This window comes from Megalobrama amblycephala, linkage group LG14, assembly GCF_018812025.1.
Source record: "Megalobrama amblycephala isolate DHTTF-2021 linkage group LG14, ASM1881202v1, whole genome shotgun sequence".
Lineage (NCBI taxonomy): Eukaryota > Metazoa > Chordata > Actinopteri > Cypriniformes > Xenocyprididae > Megalobrama > Megalobrama amblycephala.
The window spans coordinates 50,311,708-50,337,248 of NC_063057.1; the positions used below are offsets into that span (position 1 = coordinate 50,311,708).

General features: G+C 35.0%; 2 protein-coding genes across 2 annotated transcripts; one reads left to right on the plus strand and one right to left on the minus strand.

The window, feature by feature from the left end:
- Window positions 1–19,847: 19,847 nt before the first annotated feature.
- Window positions 19,848–23,641, minus strand: alg10 (ALG10 alpha-1,2-mannosyltransferase). Its single transcript, XM_048156138.1, has 3 exons — window positions 23,265–23,641; window positions 22,987–23,184; window positions 19,848–21,404 (listed from the first exon to the last, which is right to left on the minus strand). Exons 1-3 carry the CDS (start codon window positions 23,427–23,429, stop codon window positions 20,346–20,348), a joined length of 1,422 nt encoding a protein of 473 aa, XP_048012095.1. The 5' UTR covers window positions 23,430–23,641; the 3' UTR covers window positions 19,848–20,345.
- Window positions 23,642–23,941: 300 nt separating this feature from the next.
- Window positions 23,942–25,218, plus strand: tprkb (Tp53rk binding protein). The gene is made up of 4 exons (XM_048156139.1): window positions 23,942–24,200; window positions 24,557–24,679; window positions 24,782–24,958; window positions 25,053–25,218. The coding sequence occupies exons 1-4, from the start codon at window positions 24,060–24,062 to the stop codon at window positions 25,137–25,139; spliced, it is 528 nt and encodes a 175-aa protein (XP_048012096.1). The 5' UTR covers window positions 23,942–24,059; the 3' UTR covers window positions 25,140–25,218.
- Window positions 25,219–25,541: the final 323 nt, after the last annotated feature.

The window sequence follows — 25,541 nt, forward strand, 5'->3', positions numbered from 1 at the left end:
GAATGTAACATTTTGTAATGCAGCTAGTTATCTACATTTGGAAAGCACTGCATCTCAGATGTACCCGACCAACCTCCAAATGGAGGACATGAGGACACCAGCACCCCCTGTCCAAACCCCGATCAAGGACACAAAATCCCCTGTCACCAGGAAGGTGTGTGTATGCCTGTTTGTGTGTATACTTGTGCATGGTTTAGCGTGCGTGCGTGTGTGTGTGTGTAATTTTGCCTCTGTGCAGGTGTGCACCAGCCAGGCATGGCCGACACTGAATCTATTAATATCACCCTGGGCTAAATTTACCTTCTCTGTGTTCTGTCCACACACTGCTCCAGTCACACACACCACCACTGACATATAAAGATCATGATGTATGAATGAAAATGAAACATTCATTACGTTTTGAAATTATTTTTGTCATTGTGCTGCAGGTTAGACTTTTTATCCACAAGTATTATTTATTTCAAAAGTGTAAAGCCATCTAGAACATTATAAATTAATTATTCATTTGATGTGGTTAAATTAGGCCCTGTTTACACATGTAAGATGCATTTTGGTTGATCGGATCACAAGTGGACGATGTTAAATACAGGTGTAAATAGGGTCTAAAATGTTTTGAAAACACATTCAACCGGAATGCTTTCATAGTGTAGATGCCTTCGAACAGCCACAAAAGACCATCTGCTCTTCTACTGGCCTGATATGAGAAGTGCGTTGGCCAGACAGAATTGAAACTTTATCGGCTGAAGACCCCGGTTTGGCTGGAAGATGAATAACGTACCAAGTACAATGTTCTCGCACCATTACTGATTTCTAACATGCACTCACTGCATTCGGAGTGGTCTTGTTTTGCAGCTACCAGAGCAGAAACAAAAGCTGCTGCTCTCTGTATATTTTTCTGTCGTCTCCAGTCATGGTCATGTGTAAATTGTGTGAGCTTATTTCATCCATTAGATCGAAAGATCTGAAAAAGCCCATACATTTACTCGCCGACAGATTGCTCCTTCAAAGAAATCAAGACAGAAATGTTTGAAAGCGGACAAGAGAGACATTAAATACACTAGGTGTCTTACTCGTCTACTTGTGATCCGATCAACCAAAACACCAGGTGTAAACAGGGCCTTAATCCTCAATTTAAGTGGGTCTACAGGGTGTGAATATTTTGTATCTCTCTAGCCTATATTACTTACAGTTGTTTCAAAAATTTTCAAATGTTTAGGTACTTATATCTTACCTCACTCTTTCACCTTTAAAAATTATGTGTTGTGTTGGAATTCACGCTCAGCCTCTGTAAAACGCCTGCTTTGTTTGATTTGATTTACAACATCAAACATTTTGACATTAACGAGTGCTGTTAGACCACTGAAGCATGAGGAGATGGAGTGGAGGAGTGATGCTGACAAACTCAAATGAACAGAGGTAAGTCTGTTGTATCTATACCTCTAGTCATTGGTTGAGTTGATTAACTGAATGCTCTCCACTTGTGCTAATTAGGTTAATTATCTGAACCTGCTCCTCCTGAATTTTGTTAATAAAACATCATTTACAGCTTTAATTTTGTTGTTTATATTCAAGCTCTTGCAAACTTCTAATTCAAACTATTCTATTCTAGTCAGTTCGTTCCACTGCACCACTGTCTGGGGATTTTTTGTGACTCTTTCCACAGGATAAATTGTTACACAATAGGTTGCGAAAAGTTACTGTCTTATTTTTTTTAGTGAGTCTTTGAATCATTCACTGAACCAATTCTGATTCTGACATTCAATTTTTTTCCCAATTCAATTTTGACATTGTTTGGCTAAAGTGTCACTCTGTTCAGGTTGATACTGACTCAATGCAATCAGAACTAACACACTATAGCAACCTCTTTCTTCACCCCCTCAAGTGCACATTCATTCACAAACACACCATTCACACTTCTAATCTTCTTTAAAAACAAAGATTATTATGCTGTGAGGTTTGTCACATCACTGCATTACATTAGATGTAATTATCTTTCATTTTAATATCTTTATAGTGTAATATAAATATTATGCCACAGAATATGATACAACTGTTGTTTCATTCGGCAAAAAGGAGCCATACTAGCATGCCCATTTTTGCTTTGCATGAAAATGGGATGAATTATTAACCTGTCAAAGTAACAAACAAAGGCACCCACTACCTTTATTTTGTGTTGTTGTATTTAATTGGTTTACAAGGGAGTTTTTGGGAGGTGCAATGTCATAATGTCATAAATGTCACACGCCCTTTGCATATTGCAGTTGTGCGCCTGTATAAGTAGATCAAGAATTCCTTTTACATCCAAATAGCTATAATTATTTCCTTAAAAAAAAAGTACCAAAAAGGGGGAAAACACAATTTGAACACTGACAGGTGGTAATTATTAAAACGTAGGAAAGTGCTGTCATCTTCAGCGTACAATAGGTGAAAGTGAAGATTGGCTTGAATATGGCTTAACTAAGAATTCACAAGAATCACTACAGTGTGGTATAGTACCAAAACTGCTTTTACCAAATGCAATGCAATTGTATTGCATTCAATAGACTAATTAATTAGTTTTTTATTAATGTATTAGGCAGAAGTCTGTTAGGCACCAGTTAGTTCTCAAATTTAGTTCTCAAAGCTGAGAGTGCAGGTGTATATTCCTAGGACTTTTCTCTCTTTGCTCTCTTGTCTGTGTTTGGGGATTTTTAGTAACTCAAATTGTTATGCAATAGGAGTCTGCCTTTATGAGTGATTCTTTGAATCATTCACTCAACTTAGTTGTTCAACAATACTAAGGGTATGTTTACACAACAACATCCCAAAAAAACGGAATTTTTTTTCCTTTGCGTTTTTTGCAGACGACAACGTTGTCAAAACGTTGTCTCCCTGTTCACACGGATCCTCGAAAACTACTAAAAACACTATTATTCACGCCAGGCCAGTAATTGGTGATGTCACTTTGTAAAGAAACACTACGCGCCTATAGACTGAACAGGTGATGCACGACTTCACTGTTTTCACAAATTCGCATTTTTGTAGTTTAAATGGGGACGATAACGCTATTGTTTTCAAAAACTTGCACTTTGAAACCCGTTTTCAAAACTAAAGTATACTACAGTATTTATTACAGTATCAGTTCTGTATACTGCACTGTGCTGTAGAATTCATTACAAAGTGTTGTAAATACTATAATGTATACATTATTCTACAATTTACTATAGTATGGTTCAAAAACACTATACTATTTACTATAGTATTTTTTTCACCTGGGTTGTACATTTAATAAGGAATAAGAATATTCTCATTTTACCACTTTCACCCACCACAAGCCCCAAAGTTATATTTAACCCCTTTTAGAAGCCTTTTCCTCCAATTACACAACGATGAATAAAGCTGTTTTAAACTATTGTCTAATCTACTATCAGATAACTTCCCTTGAAACTATTTATTTAGTGAGCAATATCAGCTAGCATGCTTTAATACACAAGTTAATTTGATTCAGATGTACTGATAATACAAAATCTTATAATTTAAACGGCTTACCTTTTAAAAGTGCATCACAAACGGTCTGTTCTGCTGTAACTCTACGGCGCGGCTGCTACTTCCGGGAACTATTGAGAGGCTCCACGAGACGGTTAAAAAAAACCGTTCCATTGGAGTCTATGGAGTTGTCGCAACTCTCTCTCTCTATGGCTCTGGCTTATTGGTGATGTCTGCTGATATTTCTAATGCTTTTCGTGCAGTAGTTGGAGTAGGTTAAATAGTCTGATAGTAAAATAGTAAAAATAGCCTGATGTTAATAATATTTGTGTAATTTCTAACGTCAGTTAATTCAAGTTAATTCATGCTTAATAATCACTTTCTACTTTCTATGTTGATTAGGATATGAATGTTAACGTCATTTTTCTCATTTTTGTTTAATGAGCCTGATTTGGTGCTCAAGAAATATGTCTTATCATTATCAATGCTGCTTAATAACAGTTGTGCTGCTTAATATTTTTGTGGAAAACATGATACGATCATGCAAAACTTTGGTGTAAATAAGTTTCAAAGAAGAAGATGAAGAAAGTAAGACATTTATTCAGCAAGAACACATTTACTGATCAAAAGTGACGGTAAAGATATTTATAATGCTACAAAAAAAATTCAAATGAATGCTGTTCTTTGGAACTTTCTATTAATCAAAGAATCCTGAAAAACAAATATATCACAATTTTCACAAAAATATTAAGCTGCAAAAGCTGTTGTTAACATTAAAAATTATAAAAAAAACATTATTTTTATAAGTATTATTTTTATGAGTAACAATAATAACTGATCGTAATTGCACCCCAGATCAGCATATTAGAATGATTTCTCAAGGATCATGTGACACTGAAGAGTAATGGCTGCTGAAAATTCAGCTTTGTCATCACAGGAATAAATTATATTTTAAAATATAATAAAATACAACTGTAGTTAACTATTTTTTAACCAAATAAAACATTACAAAAATCGTAATTATTCCAAACTTTTCACTGGTAGTGTAAAACACTTTAAACCTTGAAACATGTCAGCTGAGAACAGGAAACCGAGCCTACAATTCGCATGGGCTCACCAAAATTGGACAATAGATGTTTGGCAAATTGTTACCTGGTCTGATTAGCTTCTGAGCATTCAGATGTTAGGGTCAAAATTTGGTGTAAACAACATGAATGCATGAATCCATCCAGCAGGTGGTGGTGTAATAGTGTGGGTGATATTTTCTTAACATCCTTTGGGGCTCCTTATTACCAACTATGCATCATAAAACTGATTTTTGCTCATGAAAATGAGTTCACTGTATCCAAATGGTCTCCACAGTCATCAGATCTCAATAAAATTGAATGCGCAGCCACAAATCTATTATGTCAACATGGACTAGAATCTCAGAGAAATATTTCTACACCACAAAGAATTAAGGCAGTTCTTGTGCTGTCTATCGAGAAAAAAAAAAAAAAAATCTGTAATTAATCGCAATTGATCGCACCTAACATTCAAGTTTTTAATCTATTTTTATAGTGAAATAATTTCCACATTTAATCTGCAAATTAATGTAGAAACATTAATTTGACAGAACAGACAATAGATTTTAAATATTTGATCTGATAGTGATAGGTAGGAGATATCCAGAATCAATCAGTTATCAAACACCACTGTCTTCACTGCAAAATTTAGATTAAAAAAAAAAAAAAAAAAGATTTTTTTTTTTTTTTATTAAAGCTACAAAAGTTATTCAATTAAGAGCAGTGAGTGGTTTTCTTTTTCTTTTGTTCTTTGATTAACATTAATGGCAGATGGTAGCAGGTTTATTAGCCTGCTTTCAGTTTAAGACATCCCGCACATGACGCGGATCAGCATCTTCATCTCACAACTCTTTATATTCATTTAAAGAGAAAATCTCATTAGCTCAGTATTAAAACAAGTAAATGGGGGAAAAACATACATGTGTTTTAGAATATTATCTTCTCTGTGCAGAAACTACACATGCATCAGTTGAGATTTGTAGCTCTACACTGGTTGCATAATAATTGAGTGGAAAAAAACAAAGACTAATAAAGGTGTCACAAATATGACATGACGATATAATTTCTTTTAAATGAAATGACCACCCATCTGTTCAGATATTGTGAAGTACACCAAAAATAATGCAGTGACTGCCATCTGCTGGATGAAAACAAAAAGGACTGAATGAAAACGAGTGAGTAAATTTAGACAGTGCTATAATGTGCAAAAAAGTATCAATTTTGTCACATTGAAAGTGGAATATATAGCTATACTATGCTATACTCACCTTGTACGTGTGCTTTTTTTCTTATCATGGGAATGAATAAGTTAACTAGATTCTCCCGTGTGTTTATAATCTCCACCAATATTTCAGACACCAAAATATCTATCTATCTATCTATCTATCTATCTATCTATCTATCTATCTATCTATCTATTCAAACTATTACTGTTTTTACTGTATTTTTAACCATTTTTTAACTAGCCTGCTCTGGTGAGCATAAAAGACTTGTTTCAAAAAACATTACCAAAAACGTAATTATTCCAAACTTTTCACTGGTAGTGTAAAACACTTAAAACCTTGAAACATGTCAGCTGAGAACAGGAAACTGAGGCTACAATTCACACGGGCTAACCAAAATTGGATAATAGATGTTTGGCAAACTGTTACCTGGTCTGATTAGCTTCTGAGCATTCAGATGTTAGGGTCAGAATTTGGTGTAAACAACATGAATGCATGAATCCATCCAGCAGGTGGTGGTGTAATAGTGTGGGTGATATTTTCTTAACATCCTTTGGGGCTCCTTACTATCAACTAAGCAATATTTAACTGATTTTTGCTCATGAAAATGAGTTCACTGGACTCAAATGGTCTCCACAGTCATCAGATCTTAATCAAATAGAATGTGCAGCCACAAATCTATCTAGATAGGATATATAACAATGACAATAACACTTTTTGTGCCAAAATACAATGAATGACAAAAACAGAGCAAAAAAGATAGTGTTAATACAGTGTTAATTTTCTCTTTATTAAATGTTAATTTATCAACTGTCCAAAGCAATTAATGATTGATTACATATGATTACACTAAAGATAAATAAATATTAAAAAAGTTATAGGCTGTTTTTTTTTGTTTGTTTTTTTCTTCTTCTGTCTGTCTGTCTTTAGTGTCTTACTAATACCCTGGTATGTTCATGTTTTTTAATTGTTTATCTTATTTTCCTATATAAGCTGTTTCTTTTCTGGCCATATAAAGCAGAATTAAAGCAGTTTCGCAATTAATCTTCTTCTGAAATTCAGTTTCTACTGCAGCACAATCTGATTCCTTTCCATTAAGGCCCAAAACTAGCGAACTTGTCCTCTTCTCTGAAAGCTGTGCTTTTCAGAAGATCAAGAAACTTCTGACAATATGATTCAGTAATTAAAAGAGATAAATAGTTTTATATATATATATATATATATATATATATATATATATATATATATATACAGTACAGTCCAAAAGTTTGGAACCACTAAGATTTTTAATGTTTTTAAAAGAAGTTTCGTCTGCTCACCAAGGCTACATTTATTTAATTAAAAATACAGTAAAAAACAGTAATATTGTGAAATATTATTACAATTTAAAATAACTGTTTTCTATTTGAATATATTTCACAAAGTAATTTATTCCTGTGATGGCAAAGCTGAATTTTCAGCATCATTACTCCAGTCTTCAGTGTCACATGATCCTTCAGAAATCATTCTAATATGCTGATCTGCTGCTCAAGAAACATTTAATGTGTACAATTGTACAAAATATTTGTGTACAATATTTTTTTTCAGGATTATTTGATGAATAGAAAGTTCAAAAGAACAGTGTTTATCTGAAATCTAATCTTTTGTAACATTATAAATGTATTTACTGCCACTTTTGATTGATTTAATGCATCCTTGCTGAATAAAAGTATTCATTTCTTTAATTTCTTTTCAAAAAAATAAAAATAAAAATTCTTACTGACCCCAAACTTTTGACCGGTAGTGTATAATGCTACAGAAGCTTTGTATTTCAGATAAATGCTGTTCTTTTGAACTTTCTATTCATCAAGGAATCCTGAAAAAAAAGTACACAACTGTTTTCAACGTTGAAAATAATCATAAATGTTTATTGAGCAGCAAATCAGCATATTAGAATGATTTCTGAAGGATCATGTGACACTGAAGACTGGAGTAACGATGCTGAAAATTCAGCTTTGCATCACAGGAATAAATTACTTTGTCAAATATTTAAATAGTACACAGTTATTTTAAATTGTAATAATATTTCACAATATTACTGTTTTTTACTGTATTTTTAATTAAATAAATGTAGCCTTGGTGAGCAGACGAAACTTCTTTTAAAAACATTAAAAATCTTAGTGGTTCCAAACTTTTGGACTGTACTGTATATATATATATATATATATATATATATATATATATATATATATATAAAGTGTCTGTAAAATGCTATCCTATATTCTTTTTGCTGGTGGGATTCTCTGTGATTGATATGAGGTCCTCTGGCTGTGATTAAAGCATATTCTAAGGCATAGTCTGGAGTCTGCCTGTTTTTTTGCAACGCAGCAAGTCAGTGGAACACTAGAGACCTTATTCCTAAGTGATAGTGTTCAAAAGGGGACAAGCCATCATTCGACTCAGAGTGAGACTCTTAGGCAGGGTTCTGATTGCAGTCAGGTTCTTAGGTTATCATATGTGGTCAGAGTAGTTACACTTAGGCGTCAACCTTTGTGGGCAGAGTGGCATTCACCTGAGGATAATATTTGCAGGTGTCAGGGACACAGTGCGTAGGGGAAATCTACCACAATTTCATACCCGAGCCATTTCTTCCTCCTGTTAAGATTTTTTTATCTCATAACACAGTTATATGATAGGGATAGGAGTAGTGATTCAACTCAGGTTTCTATAGCTAGACTCAGTTCATAGTTTCTTCTAGCTTCCTCAGTAGTTCATAGTTTCTTCTAGCTTCCTCCGCTCTTTTAGTAGCGACTGGGAGCCTTATCCCAGAGTTCAAAGTTACAAGTATAAGATGAACAATATGCATATAAGAAAATTCTAAAAAATATATATATATATATATATATATATATATATATATATATATATATATATATATATATATATATATATATATATATATATAAGATTGAGCTAACTGTCCAGTTGGAGGAAGGAGAAGATATCTTGCTGCTGAGTGCAAGGAGGCTGACTGGAGAACCATCATCTACCTGGTAGAAGTAGGTTGTTACAGCCAGGGTGTGTAAAGGCACTGAAAAATTATACAACATATTGAGTAAAAATTGTTCTCAATCAAAAGTCCAAGTATTTAACCTAAAACATACTTGAGTTAAAGTCAAAAAGTACAACTTTAAAATGTACTTAAGCCTTAAAAAAGTTACTTTGAAAAAATGAAAATGAATGAGAGTTTCTGGTTTAAGCATTTTGAATAATTTGATAAAGTGGATGAATTGTATAAAATGTTTTGTCAGACAGTCACAGAAAGGATTTGTTGGGGGGGGGGGAACAAAACGCAATGGCACAAAGGTCTAAATCATCTAGTGCATTTAAAAACAATTAACAGCACAGTGGAAAATTGATATGATTATATGAATTAGATTGATATGAATTAGATTAATCATCATATAAAGTAATTAATTTTATTAGAAATTAAATGATTGATATCCCCAATTATTACTCAATATAATATTTATTTACTTTAATATAATTTCCATCCATTCCCTGGGAAGAACACCAATAAACATTTGCAAAGAATTAAAAAATAAAAAGTTAATTTAAATTCTAATTGTTTTCAAGGTTTATAACATTTAATAATTTAAAAAAAACATTAAATAGTAGTCATCAAAATATGACTTTTTATATATCAATTCTCGCTGAAGAAAACTGATTTTATTTTTTGATTCGCAAGGTGGACAGTTACCACTTTCAATGTTATCAAAGTTATAGTTATCAAAGTTATCAATTTGCTCAAAATTATGCAGAAAATGCGAGTATGGATGTAAATAAATTAAGAACGATCTATTTGCTGAAATGTGGCTTTCGTAGGGCAGTTTATATCACGGCCTTATGTCTGCTTTAAAGCATTCTCTATGACGGCCGGGATATGAATAGCTGTGTGCGTTGTTCTTTTTGCCATGTTAAAAAAATAAATAAGGCTGATACAGTAAAAAGTGCTCAAAATGCGGCTTTCGTTAGGGAAGTGTGTCATATCATATTTCAAGGACTTCCATTTTAACGTATTTAACTCTGTGGCATCCTAGAATCGCGCTGGGAAATGGGTTCAGTGTGCATTGTCATAATGCCACGGTTCATGAAAAAACATTGGTACAGTAAAAATGATGAAACTTTGTATTTCGTTAGGGAAGTAGGCCATATTTATATTGTCCCATATAAAAATACTGGAACTGTAAAATGTAGACGTACTAAAATTTCATATTTCACAAGATCAAACGGCCCTTTATTAAACCACTTTGTCGGATTTAACGCATCCTTACAGGTGGCAGAGAAATGCTTATTTTATTTATTCAGTTCTACTAACAGCGCTTATTGCGAGCAGAGCCATTGACATAAAGGACTTTAGATATAAAGGAAGGCGCGTGTTATTAAAACGAATAATAAGCTGGATTCATCCTAGACGAACTGGTCTAAGAAAGACAGATTTTGAGCAAATACAGCTGTATTAGTTCATGTGCATCCACTCTCATTTTCTCTTTAATTTTCATTGATCTTTATTAGTTCATGTGCATACTCTGGCTTTCTTCAGGCAGTGATTGTCGTGGCAGATTCGATGTCTCTTTGTCCCTTCAGATCTGGTCTCGAAGAAAAACTCGCAGAGTCTAAGTTTCAGGTCTCAGAAAAACTCACAGAGTCGAAGTTCCAGGTCTTAGAAGTATTTAAATTTATTGTCAAGCAACAAAGTGAGATGCCAGCTCCGCATCTCAGGCTCCCTTAGCTGGGGTACAGTTTTATACATTTTTCTTATCTCTTAAAACACACCAAATTAATATCATTGGCTGGTAATATTCGCTCTCCCCTCACACCTCCTTTCCATGTTCTCCCTGACCTTTCTGCCATAGACACTTCACTAATATAATTGCAGGTGTTGCTTATGTAAGAGAATTTTCTTAGTAAGGGTGACCAGCTTCCAGCTACTGTACATCTTTTGACTTAATTTCTCATGGCCTTCTGCCAATTGATGGTCAACCCTTTTCCCATTGGCCAAATGAAACATTGTATCAAAACAGTCAACACTCCCCAGAGGCAAGAAGCCTTCACGTGACACCCTTAATAATGGTCTTGTTCATTTCACAGCCACCTGTTGTCTGCTGGAAAATTACCAACAAAATATGCTCAAGTAAACTTGTTTGACCCTTACAGTTACAAAGGCCAAGATGCCTCAAAACACTTCTAGCTTTTATAGTAAGCAAACAAATTCTACAATTGTTTTCTATAGGATGGATAAAATACTCCATCATATCCCCCCTCTGGGAATCTCTTAATTCCCACTTCCATTTCCCTTTTCCCAGAGTGCAACCTCACAAGTCAGCCCTCTCATCTTCTGTCTCAGGACCAATAGTGGTCCTCCTTTTCACTACCAAATGGCTGCCTCATGTGACTGCACTCCAGAAGAGGTCAGAGTCAAACATCACCACCCACAATTTTTACAAGGGAAGTGTAAAAGGCTCTGCCTCTCTAACTAAACACTCTAGGGGGTCAACAAAATAAAAAACAATCAACAATTTGTGTTAAGGCATGTGCATGGAATGTCTTGTCATGTATATAGAATATATCAGTGATTAAACTCATTATGGATAATATAACATTTATAATATTTAAAGATATTAATTTTGGTCCACTGGTTCTCATGGTGTCAGAGGAACTCTCAGGCACTTCCGGTGGCCTGGAGCACTATCTGGGCTGCTCCACCGTTGCCAGACGTACCCTGGTTCTTCCTAGGGCACTATCCGGTGTTGGGGCTGACAACGGGTTTTTAAACCACCAGTAAAGTCTGCCCAGGCTGCCAAGCACTGATGTGCTCGTCGATCCTTTCTTCTCTTGAGTTCCATTGGACTTTTCAGTAGGTTAGTAAGTGCACATTACAACTCCAAAGTAATGATGAATAAATGAATGAATATAGTAATGAAAGAAATTTAAGAAAATATTCTTGTCATTTCCCTTTAAATCTGGTTGCATTACCTCGTAACATGGATAATGACCTGCTTCAGACCCTCAGTCGTCCCCTCTCATTCAGGTAGTATAATATAAGTATAATAACTTGAAAAAACATAATAATAATAATAATAAAAGATAAAAATGAAAATAAAAACAGGAAGGGGGTTTTAGCCAAAATAATCAACAAAACACCCACTTACTAACTGCCTACTCTACCCAAGTTCTAAATTACTTGGTTTTTCCCCCAAAGAAAAGACATGATGTGGCTAACTCCCTTTCTCACCAAAAACATTATCAAACTTTGTAATAAAAATAAAAAAGCCCTTCCATCTCTTTATGTAGTTGGTCTTACAGAGATTCATCCAGTTCATCCAGCCCTGGACCAATTGGATACACTCTAGTGTTGGTGCATCCAATATAGACTCCAGTTCATCTTACAGATACATTGATCATCTGTTTGGCAGCTGCATTGGCCATCATTGATCTGAGAAAAGGCACAATACAACAGAACAACAAAACAAAAATAGCAATAGCCACTGGCATTATTATTCTAACTTTAGTAAATCATTTACCCCGTAATTCAAATATTTTATCAAACTAGTTCCCAATATGCTTATCTCCTTCATTTTCAGTGATATCCTCCCTTATTATTCAGTTTCTTCATTGCCTCGTTGAATGATCCATCAGGAGCTGTATTATTTGGAACATAAGTACACCAGTTAGCTTCATATACTTCACAAACACCTCCTTTCTTCTGCGAATAACCAATTTAATGTTTGTCTGATTTGCCATGTTTATGGGTCTCCAACTGTTCTCCCAAGTCTCTCAATGCATCTTCAGCATGGTTAATGAGCTTCTGTTAATCACAATAAATGTAATTCATATTTTTTTCATAAATTATACACACAAATATACTCAAATTCTGATTTTACTTCATCTCCATCCTTAAGTTCATTTGGTATTCCCCTTGGTTGACCATTCAAATCCATGTATACACCTTTTCTGACATTGTTTTTGGACACAAATGTTGCATTTGGCTAAAAAATAAAAAATATCAATAATTTATCAAAAAAACATCAAATCATCTGTCAGTAACTTTGTCACTTCAAATCATATGCCACTTCCCCCCTTGCGCAATGGTTAAAAAACAATGGGCATCTAAGAGTTGCTGATCTAATCATGGGTCATCTTATATCTCATTTGTCCATCAATCTAAAGTTGAGGTGTTTTAGAGTTCGCCTCCTAATTGACTCATCAATATTTCTTTAATTTTATATGCAATTTACCATCCTAAATATCAAGGTTCGAATACCACCAATACTAAATTAGTAGCAAAATTCTAATGACATGATCTACTGAACATAGGCTATGTGGCATTCCCCATTTGACAGTGTCTAAATGTTTCCAATAATACAGCTGATCAGTATTAGTTACCATGTAGTTGTGTTAAACACCACAGTCATAAACCCCAAATGTTCCAATTATCTAATAAATCAAATAATCTGCTAAGTCTGGGACATACCGTGTTAAAGGTTAAAGAACCGATTTCAATTTCTCAAAGCTAATTTGTCATTCATCTTTTAATTTAATCTTTTGTCTTAAGCCTTTTTTCCTGTTAGTCATAAGCTGCTCTTTGAATTCACTTTAGATTTCACCATTATTTTGAATTGATGACCAACAATACAGTATTAACATCATGCAATCCCTGGTAATGACAGCCTTTGTGATATCATAAATTTGTAATTTTGAAAATACTACTTTAGATCTAGCTCACAAACTTCACTATGAGCAAAGATGGAGTGACCAGTACCATAGCTTTATCATCCACATTTTTTCAAGTACATTATGTCCCCTTTCCCCAAGGCTCTGGTGTCATGGTCTGACAGTGGTTTGACTCTGGATGCTGTTGTCTCTCTGCCTCTCCTTAGTCTGACTTTTGATCAAGCTGAGGAGGAGACCATTTGCATGATAACAGCATATTATCTCAGTCATTCCCGCATTGACTCTGTTTTTGTCCATATCAGCCCCTCAGAAGTTTTCAGATTCCTCTCTCAGGGGGAGTGAAGGCCCATCAACCAATGCCTCTTCTCCTCTCTGCAGCCATGTCCTTGTGCTTCTTGATCTCACTTGTTGCACAGTCCAGTTGCTTTCAGTTAGTATGTCAAGTCAGCCGTCCCAGAAGTCATCTGGGGTCATCTGGAGATTGAACACTCAGAGAACCGCATTAATCAAATTTATCCTTTATAAATTCTACAAAGTCTCATCTGGTTGTTAACAGCAGTTTTCCCATGCCATTTTAATAAAACAAGTTCTTTTTTGCAGAAAACAGCAAGCATTTTTCTTCTTTGCAGAATGCAGAAAATAGCAGCATTTCCGTCTGTCTGAGTAGCCTTATTTTCAGTCACATATATATCATAGTATTTTAATAACTCTTATTATTGATACCTATTCTCACAAACCTTTTAGGGTTAAACCAATAAGTCTAATTGTTGTATAATCTGTATAATCATGTCTGTTAAAAATGTCTGTTTAGCTTGGTCACACAATCTTACTTATTCAACACAATGTACAACAAGGTTATTTTAATTAACACAATCCAAAAATCTTAGAATCTCTGCAATGGATCAAATTTTAAACTGTCTCCCAGGGATAACAAGATACAAATTTCAGGTGTCTACATATGACATGCCAGTGTCAGTAATACAGTTGTAAAACCCACATCTAGCATCTCTATTTTTTTTTTTTTTTTATTTTATTCCAAGTATTTCTATAATCCTTTTTGTCAGTTATTTGGATTACCTCAGGGAACTGCACAAACCACTTATACTAAGGAGAAAACTCCAATGTTTTTGGTGGCCACCAGTTTGTGCAATCCTCCAGATCAATCCCTGTTAGCAGGCCTGCTTATTAATTTAATTCCCTATTCACCGGTCAACTAACATTTATGCAGTATTATTATTTTCTTTCAGGGTTATTTCTTATATTTTTGTTAGAGTTTTCTTAGTAATTGTTCAGTTGGCCTACTTTTAATTCGAACTAGTTTAGCTTTTTTCTACAATCCTACATATGTACTTGTTTTCCATTTCTCTTAGTATTTTAGCTGTTTTTGAATACAGTTTTTGAGAGGTTTGTCTTTGGCTTCCCATTTACTTTTTTTAATGCTCGTTTCATCATTGTACCTAAATATTTTAAGTGGCATCCTCTACATACAAAGTGTCGTGGAATTGAACCTGCATTCCTGCTCCTTGTGGGCCTATTGTTATATTATAGAATTAACAGGATCTTCTGCCCCTTTTGTGTCATTTAGCCTCTTCTTTTCGAGTTCTCATTCCAAAATCAAAAATTTACCCTCACCGAACACCTCCAACTGTCCACAGTCAATCCATCATCCGAAGTGAAAAATCAGTGTTGGCTAAAAAAGTCTAAAACACAAAAGACTGACATTGTTCGCCTTTTGGACAGCAAGAAAGATAAAATTTTCACCACTGTTCAAAACACCCAACCAGACCGACAACACGGCCTGGCAAACCAAACCTTTCTGTCAGCTCAATATACCACCTCTGACAAGAAACCGCTGCCACAATTGGCAAAACTGAACTCACCGAAACTCAACCAGGCCAACCGAAAAACAAAAACCCCTGACTTGGAGAGATCCAAAACATTGTGAATTGAATGAAATTCAGTTTTTGTCATACAGGGCTCATGGAGTTACTCTTATGTACTCATTTGATAATTGTTTTCTCTACATCTTTTCCCTAAATCTCCTAACCAATATACATTAGCTCACAATCATTTACTTAACTCTTTGGTGGTCTTGTGTTGTATTTTAACCTTTGATTGTCTGTCTGTTGCTTTCTCTGAAATCCATATTTGCAAGCTCTTTTCTCAGGGCTTACTTCCCTTCCTTTATCCATTTATCAGCCCTTCCTATGTCTCACTCTCTAACTCTTATATCAGACAGACTTTAATTAGATGTCTCTCTTTTCTTTAGGTTTTCTTTGTACGGACTTGGTGTCTCTTTTCTTGACTCCCTCATGGCTTGATGCCTCCATTTCCCTTTCATCCTCATGTGTTCTATATGCATCTGCTAACTTCTTCCTGTAACTTGATGTGCTTATCTCTCTTTCTTCTTTACCCTACATTTCAGCTTGTGATATCTGAATGATTTTAATAGGCTACTTCAAAAAGTTGTAAAAGGTCAAAGTTTTAGGCCAATGCATATAGCATGGAATAAACTGGGCACATGACTGTTACTTATATGTTATTAGCTTGACATTAAAATAGAGTTATTAAATCTCAGAAAACACAATGAACAGGTGATACGCAATAAACCTCAGAAAACAACCCATTGCAGTACTCGCGTCATCTGCACCCCCCTGAAAAGTACCCCCAGCGTGCAATGCCAACTCCTGTTCTCCCTCATGGCCCTCCACAGTCTAAGTCTAAATATCTGTCTTGCTGAGTATTCATGTGAGCATAGTAGGTTATGTCATATTAGTTTTTAATGATATTCTAATATCGATCTAGCTTATTGCAGTGTGCAACAAGTGAATGCTCTGCAGCAACTCAAATACATTTAATATGATAAACAGCGCTGTTTTACCTCATACGCTTCTTCATTCTTTCATGGCTATCATGAAAACTTTATCGCCTGATTCGTGTTATCGCGACATACTGTAACATACTTACAGTGTGTGTTTGAAAAAAGGATGTAATCGTCCTTTGCTTTTTTCTGGGGTGCATTTTATCCCAGACGGCCTAATAGCAAAGTGAATGAACGAACGAAAACTCACAACAGCAACAAGAGATTTGAAGCTCATAGCAGACGCGCCCAAGAGATGATTCGCTCTGTGATTGGCTGAATGTTAGTTCACTCAAATCTAAGTAACAAATCAGAGAACACTGCCGGTGCCGGAAATATTCACGCTGGATCCAAAAAAATAAAAAATAGCAGGATTCAGAATCACCTGTTTCTAAAAGTGCGGGGGACGTGTCCCCCCCCCCCCTCCGGTTGCTACGCCCCTGCTCACTTACACGTGCTCTCCCCTCACACCTCCTTTCCATGTACTCCCCGACCTTTCTGCCATAGACACTTCACTAATATAATTGCAGATGTTGCTTATGTAAGAGAATTTTCTTAGTAAGGGTGACCAGCTTCCAGCTACTGTACATCTTTTGACTTAATTTCTCATGGCCTTCTGCCAATTGATGGTCAACCCTTTTCCCATTGGCCAAATGAAACATTGTATCAAAACAGTCAACACTCCCCAGAGACAAGAAGCCTTCACGTGACACCCTTAATAATGGTCTTGTTCATTTCACAGCCACCTGTTGTCTGGTGGAAAATTACCAACAAAATATGCTCAAGTAAACTTGTTTGACCCTTACAGTTACAAAGGCCAAGATGCCTCAAAACACTTCTAGCTTTTATAGTAAGCAAACAAATTCTACAATTGTTTTCTATAGGATGGATAAAATACTCCATCATGATGCACAAATGATATAGGTTATAGTATACACAAACCGGAAATTGTATCGCGTGCGCACGACATAAGTTTCTTGTTTTCGCGCAATTGTATTTCTCGCGCAATACATTTCTCGTGCGCACGCGAAACTCTGTTATTTTTTTATTTTTGCAAAGGTCCCTTTAGGGGCTCCGTATAAAAGAATATTTAAGCTAAAAAAAATTAAAAATCCATTCACTGATATAGCCTAGACAAAAACTTAATTTTGTTCATCATTTTATTCATGTTTAATAGGCATATTAATAATAATAATAATTAATATTATTATAAAGACACGATTGAGATCTGTGAGATGGGATGGATAAATGTTTTCTTCTAGGCCTTTATTATTTAATGTTCTTACATATTCTTTTATCATTAAATGAAGTTTGTTATCAAATTGATAATAACAAACTTCATTTGAATGCTTCTGGCAACATCGCGCGCAATAGGCTATTTATAGCTTATTACATTGCGCGCAATGTTGACTATATAGACAGCATTCAAATAATATGTTAATATAATAATTTCTTAATTCCGCCCTTATTTTATCATTCTTAATTCCAGGTTGCTATGGTCACGCAGGTTGTTTACACATTTAAATATATCATTCCCTCACCATATGATCTTGAGGCCACGAATTTACATCGCGTGGCCACGACAAAAATTTTAAACATTAACAGTCGAGGTAACGCGACTTTACATCGCGTTACCTCGACAAAACGATCTCGTGGCCACGACTAATTATTATCACGTTCCCACGAGTTTATATCTCGTGGCCACGAGTTATTATAACGTTCCCACTAATTAATATCTTGTGGCCACGAGTCACGACATATTATCACGTTCCCACGAGTTTATATGTTGTGGCCGAGACAAAACGAAATGAACCGATCATGTCCTCTCCCAGTCACCGTAGCCTACTAACTGTCCAATGACAGTCGGTGCGTTCCAAACGGGATATATCGCCCTCCGAAGGGCACTTCGGAGTGAAAATAATCATGGCCGCCATATTGAAGGGTCGTTCCAAACCGAAGTGCTCAAAACTGGCCACTTCAAAGGGCCCTTTGGAATGAAGGATTTCAAAGGGTACAACTGATGGACATTTCGGGCCCCCACGAGCACATGGAAGTTCTTTGACGTCACAGAAGGGGTACAGGAGGTTATAGTAGTTCGATTTTACCTATAAAATGTATAGTAGTATTTTTCTATACTACTGTAATATTTATAGTTAGATTTGGTATGGTCAAACCATTATGGTCAAAACGACATTGTACTTCAACAAAAATACTTTACATCTCCCTTTATCAGTCCATTCAAATGTTTAAAATACATAGACACAATATAGCTAAGCCTACATGCGATAGACCTAAAATAAATAAATAAATAAATAAACTAACGCTAAACAAATGGCGCAGCTTGCACAATCTACTCCTCCTTGATTGTCTCGTTAAGATGACGCAGAGTGCGTTCCAAAAGAAGAGGGTTTTTTTTACCCCTAAACTAGTTTTTTTTTTTTTTTTTTTTTTTTTTGACCCCTAAACACACGCTTTCAGTGAAGCGTGTATCGAAGCTTGTATCGTTTTAGATCAGTGACGTCATTGATAAGGTTCGAAGCCTCGCTTTTGCCTGACTGGTTCGAATGGTTCGACTGGATGCGGTTCAAATCTTGGCGCGATATTTTGACAGATATATAAACCCATGAGATCACCACAGATTGTGTGGTTTTATAATAATAATATCTCCCCTCCTGCATATAATGACCAAAGAATTTATTACACACATTTAATAGCCCCATTCATTTATTGTGAGCAAATTAAGCCTCGAGAAATGATGAACCCTTTTGTGAACCACTTGGCTGAAAAGCATCAATGCTTCATGAGGCTTCATCTCGCCATCACTACCATACACCTTTCATCCCTTCGAAGCTCTCACTCCGGAGGGTAAACCCTTTGAAGGGATTAGGGCATAGGGATGAGCCCTTCCGAATGGAACGCAGGGAGTGAGTGGGAGAGAGGATTGGCTCTTCAAATTGAGGCGAAAGTTGATTGGTTGCTCCCACGTGTGTACTGTCCAATAGCATTTTACCACTCGATTGACAAATGGATAAAGAAAAGCATTTGGCAAACCGACAAAGAAAAGCAATTGGTAAATAGAGAGAAAAAAACATTTGCCAAATACTTTTTAAAAAGGCGACTTAAATGCGCATTTAAAATGATTTACTAATGAACTTTTTATTGTTTTATTAATCTACGTTTTAAAAACTGAATTAAATAACCCGTTTTAAATTTGTCTATTTACACATTCAAAAAATATTTTTAAAATTTAATGTTTTAATGTTTTATTAAAGTATATTTAAAAACAGGAATTAAATAAACAACTTTAAATATTTCTATTAATTTGCTGATTCTTTTCTTGCTGATTGATTCTTCGTTTTATTTTTTAAGTGTCACCCCTGGTCCTCCATAGTGGAAAACACAAGGCTTGTAATGTACTATAAATAAATGCATTTGCTCAACTTTACTGAACTAGTCATAGACAGCTCAGGGTAGTTTACAAAACACTTAAAGGTACAGAAATAATAAATATGTTCACTCATGTTTCCGTATAAAAACAAATTTAATACCCCAAAAAAGAATGAGAGGAAAGACCAACAAAAGAACTTGGAAAACACAGAAATCAACCTATTACAGTGAAAAATTTGAAATAACAAGAGAAAACTGATGTCTACCATAAAAAAATTAAAAAAAAAACAAGGTTTGATAATAAAATAAGAAAAAAGAAAAACATATGGTAATACAAAATTACACAACAATATCAATTAACAATGGCCATCATAATGATTATTCTAATTCAATTAACTCAAACAGGATTTAAAACAAACACAATATGAATGACAAGTGTAAACACTGCATATGCTTGTACTTCATATGAGGTGAAATTACAGCAAAACTAAATTCCGAATGGGTTGGTCAGAAGGATGGTTTCATCCAACACTACTCTGCATTTATTTATATATTGTATGTATTATGTATAGTATACAAAGTAAACTAAAACAAATGTGAAAATATCAGCTTTAATTCATTATTCAGGTCAAGTCACCACATGAATCTCTGCGCAGCCGTACTGTCGGGCCACTGAAATGTTTTATAGATGAATATATAAACTGTAGCTGCATTAACTGCAGTATAGAAGCTAAACTCAAGCAGCAGTCTGGGTAAAGATGGCAGAGGGACGTGAACGCGATAAAACAGATACGGGAGGATGAAATATCGAAACTCCAGGAGTTTCTGCGGAACGGTTGCCGCCACGAGACAAGTGCAGAACACCAGACACCAGAACAGTGATTTGGACCTCAAAGTATCTAGAAAGTTCCATGTTGCAAAGACATATCCAGGGCCTAAAAGGAAACGGACAAGGTCATGTCTCTGGAAAATCCTTTTCCATACATAAAATGGAAAGTGTCGGTTGTCTGCGAGCAGGTATTTGTGAACATATGTAAATTTCCAGACTAAAAACAGGAAGGACATTGTCAGAATGGCATACATTAAGGGTTGCTTTCGTAAAGACTGTAGAAACCTGACTACCCTTTGGTAACTCATTGAGGTAGGAAAAGAAAATATGAGAGTAAATGAGAGGAAATAGAAAACCTGAGGGAAGTTCAGACATGCTTCGTGACTACTACGATCTCCAACCACAATTCCATCATTCAACACTATAAAAACCACAAAAGCAACAGCTACGGCAATGTACGACCATGTCGACAAGAACACTGCTTTTATATTGTTGGGTGTTTTGAGGAATTCCAACAGAAAACGTATCACTCTCATCACCCCATTGATGGTTAGAGGGACCTGAGAGGGTGATTTTTCATCTCGCTTCTTCGACTGTTCAGTTCGCCAGGCCTCGTCCATTTTTTGGGCCACCACAGTGCCAGCACAGAACGCCACCCAGATGATGTTCGTCTGGCGGAAGAGGACGGCACAGACACCGAGAAGCGCCGCCGCTTTGTGGCAGCTGTACAGTGCCATGAGGTACATGAAGAGGGTGAAGAATGTGGAGCCAGCATCAGTGTAATACAGGAACGTGAAGAAGTACAGCACAGGGAATGTGGACAGAACCAGGGCAGAGAACATTCTACGAGAGGCAGAACGGGACTAGAGAGAGAATGAAATATGACAATAGTATTACACATTCAATCTGAAGGCATCATTCAGCGTAATTATAACAATCATAGCCAAGGCTATGATTGTTGCTCAGGTGGTTTGTGTGGTTGCTAGGTGCCTATGTTGAGGTTATTACTATCTAAGCAATCAGATTTACAATTTTCACCTGGTGGACAATAAAACAAGCTAAAAATAGATTGCAACCCAACAGACTGCTGACACTACACACCTTAGCAACACCCAACAATTCAACTGTGAGGTTTGCATGTGCAAGTATCACCAACGGTTTCTTTAGATAATGACAAAATCTAGTTAGCCTGCATTTAATGTTAATTAAATTATTATTATATTTATCGAAAACTCTGTCTCCTGTCCTGATTTTAAAGATTTTAAAGTGTTAAGAGTGTCGAAACATTAAATTTGTTCAGTGTTTCTTTATTTTGTGCCTCCTAAGCATGCATAAACAGTTTTAAAGTCATGACAATTCTATTTTTATTCAAACTTTTAAAGAATCAGTTCAATGGCAATTTGTATTTTGTTCAATATCATAGTCTCACTGTTCCCGTTTTACTGCCATTGCCATTTTGCAATTGGTTTTAGACTTTAGAGTGTATAACTGATTATGGTGGTTTATCATATTTATCATTTATAACACAAACTTAATTCATGTTCATGATGAAAATAACAATTTGTTTTACTCCATACTCAACAATTGTGAGTTTTGCATATACTGGTCACAGTTTCATACTGTATTTACTATTAAAAAAAAATACTATTATATTTATAGAAATGTTTGTCTCCTGTCTTCTAGCAAGATTTTGAAGAAAATAATAAAATAATAATAAATATTATTTTGTCAAAAGGTTAAATGTTAGTATATTTTGTGCTTGCCTCCTAATCAATAATAAATCAATAATACATTTATATACAGTTTTAAAATCAGGGAAAAAAAATCCTCTGTCTGCAGATATTACCTTGATGCCAAGCATTTTAGAAAAAAAATGAGTTTTCCAATAGCGTTTATGTTTGGTTAGGGTTATGGTTTTCGTTATACAGGAGAGTTTATTATATTTTTTAAATATTGTAAAGTTATTATAAAGCTTCTGATATATGTTTATAATAAAGCGTATTTGACAAACCTGTAGGAATTTTTCTTTTCTTTTCCTTTTTTTCTTCTTTTTTTTCCTTTTCATTTTTGGGTGAACAATCATTAGTTAAATAACATTAACCAATGAGCAATACATTTGTTACAGTATTTATTAATCTTTGTTAATATTAGTTAACAAAAATACATCTGTTTATTGTTAGTTCATGATTCAACTAGGTCCATTAAATAATAACAGATTTGATTTTAATAATATATTAGTAAATACTGAAATTAGCATTAAAAAGTGCTTTAGAAGTATTTGTCATTGTTAGTTCATGTTAACTAATGTTAACAAAAGGAACCTTATTCAATTAAAAATAAGTTATGTGTAATGTGTAATTGAAGAATCACCATTAAACGAATGAAAAATTAGATTATGAATCACCATTAAACAAGTGAAAAATTAGATTTAAAAAAATCAGACACCTTATCTTTCATGTGCAGTCTGCAGATGATCAGATAAATGATGTACAGATTCCCACTATTAAAGAGCAGATTGATGAATCTCAGCATGGCAGTAGAGCAAACCACCCTTCCCTTCATATCCGACAGCCAAACCACCGGCCTGATCAGACCCACTGATGCCAGATACAACCCAGGAAGAGTGGTAATCATCGGATCCCACTGTAAGAAAGGACACATGGGCATTAATGACCAAACACATTCACAGACTGAGAGATGCAACCATCATTAACCTTCATTACCTCATTAAACTTCCCATCACAGTACTTTTGCGCTTGAGGTACATGGAAAATCTCATCCATGTACGGATCTCTCTGCTCCCGTGTGATTTTGGAGAACAGAAGGCAGGATATGAGAAAGTTAATGCTGCACAGAGCTGTGAAGATATAAACCTCAAATCGCTCCATCCTTGTTAAAAAAAAAAAAACTCGATTACACTTATGGAAATTAGTGATGATTAAGATAGTATGCGATGCATTTACTTCTTGTAATCGATCTTCTTCCAGAGTTTCAAATATTTGCAAATATACGCAAAAATCGCATTTTTAAGTTTTGGTTTTTGACAGCTTACTGGTGCGTCACATACTACAGTCCGTGTGAAAACCGGAAGCGTGAATAATTAGTTCCAACCCAGATGTTGTCATACATTATTAAAATAATAATAAATCTTTCGTAAAGATGTTGAAATTTTTTAATATGTACATCACCTATACTATGATACTGTTTATTATTTCATTTCTTATAATAAATCTGAATAACTTGTTCTCTGGTAAGTATGACTGTTTATGTAAAATATATTATTTGAAAAGATTAGTGTTTTGGCACGCAAATTCATATCACATCATATATTAATATCACCTGCGCAATGATATCGATCTGAAATTTGTCAAGTCGGAACATTCCCAGCAGCAAATGACGGTGTCGCATTATTATTATTCCGTCCGTGGTCGCATTATTATTATTCCGTCCGTGGGCACATTGAGTAGCGCGTGCTGTCTAGATAAAGTTGATGTACTAAAGGCATTAAAGTATTAATAATGCAACTTACACACGATTTAGAACTGTTTCCTGTATACACAGTGACTCAACTGCTCTTCAAAGATGTGAAAAATGCGACGGAGTTGAGGAAAATGGCAGTGAATGGAGATATAAATGGCGCTTTGATCAATCCATCAATGGTAAGAGCACGTAATAACGTACAAAAATTTTTAGGATTTTAAACTTTGCAGAAAATCACCATGATATTCATAGTTCACGCCAAAAAAGTACTATGGGAATGCCATGTTTTGAATGGTATCATATCATAGCAAAGCTATTGATTGATAGATGTCAGCTGTGTTCCTGTACTGAAACGTCACTTACGTTGTTTGTGGGTGAAAAATTAAAAATTATTTCTGAATAAGCTAGATCATGTTTTCACCGTTTCCCAACATTACCATGGTACCACCATGATATTATTATGTGACTGAATGCTCTGCAGTTATCATTGTTTGAGATTTTCTGTTTATTTACTATTTTCTTGTTCTCTATAAAGGTTGTGGATGCGTTCCAGATCCTGGTGGCAGCAAATAAAGCAGTCCACCTACATAAAATTGGGAAAATGAAAACCCGGAGCCTTTATTCAGAAATCATTTTTAATCTTTCACCCACAAACAACGTAAGTGACGTTTCAGTACAGGAACACAGCTGACACTTATTTTATTTGGTTTACAGTGTGCAATTTTAACAAACATTTCATTGGAACTTTATTGTTTGGCAGATATCTGAAGCATTCAAAAGGTTCGGGATCTCAGACAGTGACAGTGCGGTTCATATTGTGTTAGTACACAATAAAGAAGAGACCCTGAACATCGATGACATCATCTCAAAGGTGGACGGACAACAGATTGCTGTTGATCAAGTGTCTGATTTGACTGATGCCGCAAAAGTTAAAAAGGTTTGTCTCCTTTTAGGCAGTACTGATGTAAAACAATTTAAGATGGATCTTGTTTATTGCACTTGTTTAAAAGTACATATATCTGTCATTACAGCTCTACAAAGTCGCACCGCAGGAGGAAAAGTGTGGCAGCCTTTTGGATGCTGTTGTTTGCAGGATGGCCACTAAAGATGTTGCATAGATAGGTGTTAATCTGTCAACAAAAGCCTATATATATATGTGTGTGTGTGTGTGTGTTTTAATAAATAATTTTGAAGTTATTTAGCTGTATCTCTGCTTTCTACACTGTGTGTGTGCTTCTGTCTGTCTCTGTCTGTCTGTGTGAGCTGTTTTAAAATATAAACAGATTTATCTAAAAAGGGGGTCTGAGAAAAATGGGCTTATTTAAATTGTATGATTTACATGTATGCAAGTAATTTTATCCAAAGTGACTTACAATAGAGGAACACAAGCAACCAATCACAAAGCCAATAACATTCATTGTCACTTACAATGCTCATTTACTAAGATATTAAGAATTTATATTTATACCTTGATATGTCAATTGTACATTAACAAGAATCAAGTCCTTTATAAAATATGT

What these genes read in the sequence shown, in the direction of transcription:
- alg10 (XM_048156138.1), bottom strand. Translation starts at nt 23,429, where the DNA reads ATGGAGCGATTTGAGGTTTATATCTTCACAGCTCTGTGCAGCATTAAC. An exon ending in GTGATGGGAAGTTTAATGAG is followed by an intron (nt 23,185 to 23,264) that starts GTAATGAAGGTT and finishes CCTTTCTTACAG; the next exon opens with TGGGATCCGATGATTACCAC. An exon ending in GACTGCACATGAAAGATAAG is followed by an intron (nt 21,405 to 22,986) that starts GTGTCTGATTTT and finishes TTCTCTCTCTAG; the next exon opens with TCCCGTTCTGCCTCTCGTAG.
- tprkb (XM_048156139.1), top strand. Translation starts at nt 24,060, where the DNA reads ATGCAACTTACACACGATTTAGAACTGTTTCCTGTATACACAGTGACT. An exon ending in CTTTGATCAATCCATCAATG is followed by an intron (nt 24,201 to 24,556) that starts GTAAGAGCACGT and finishes TTCTCTATAAAG; the next exon opens with GTTGTGGATGCGTTCCAGAT. An exon ending in ATGCCGCAAAAGTTAAAAAG is followed by an intron (nt 24,959 to 25,052) that starts GTTTGTCTCCTT and finishes CTGTCATTACAG; the next exon opens with CTCTACAAAGTCGCACCGCA.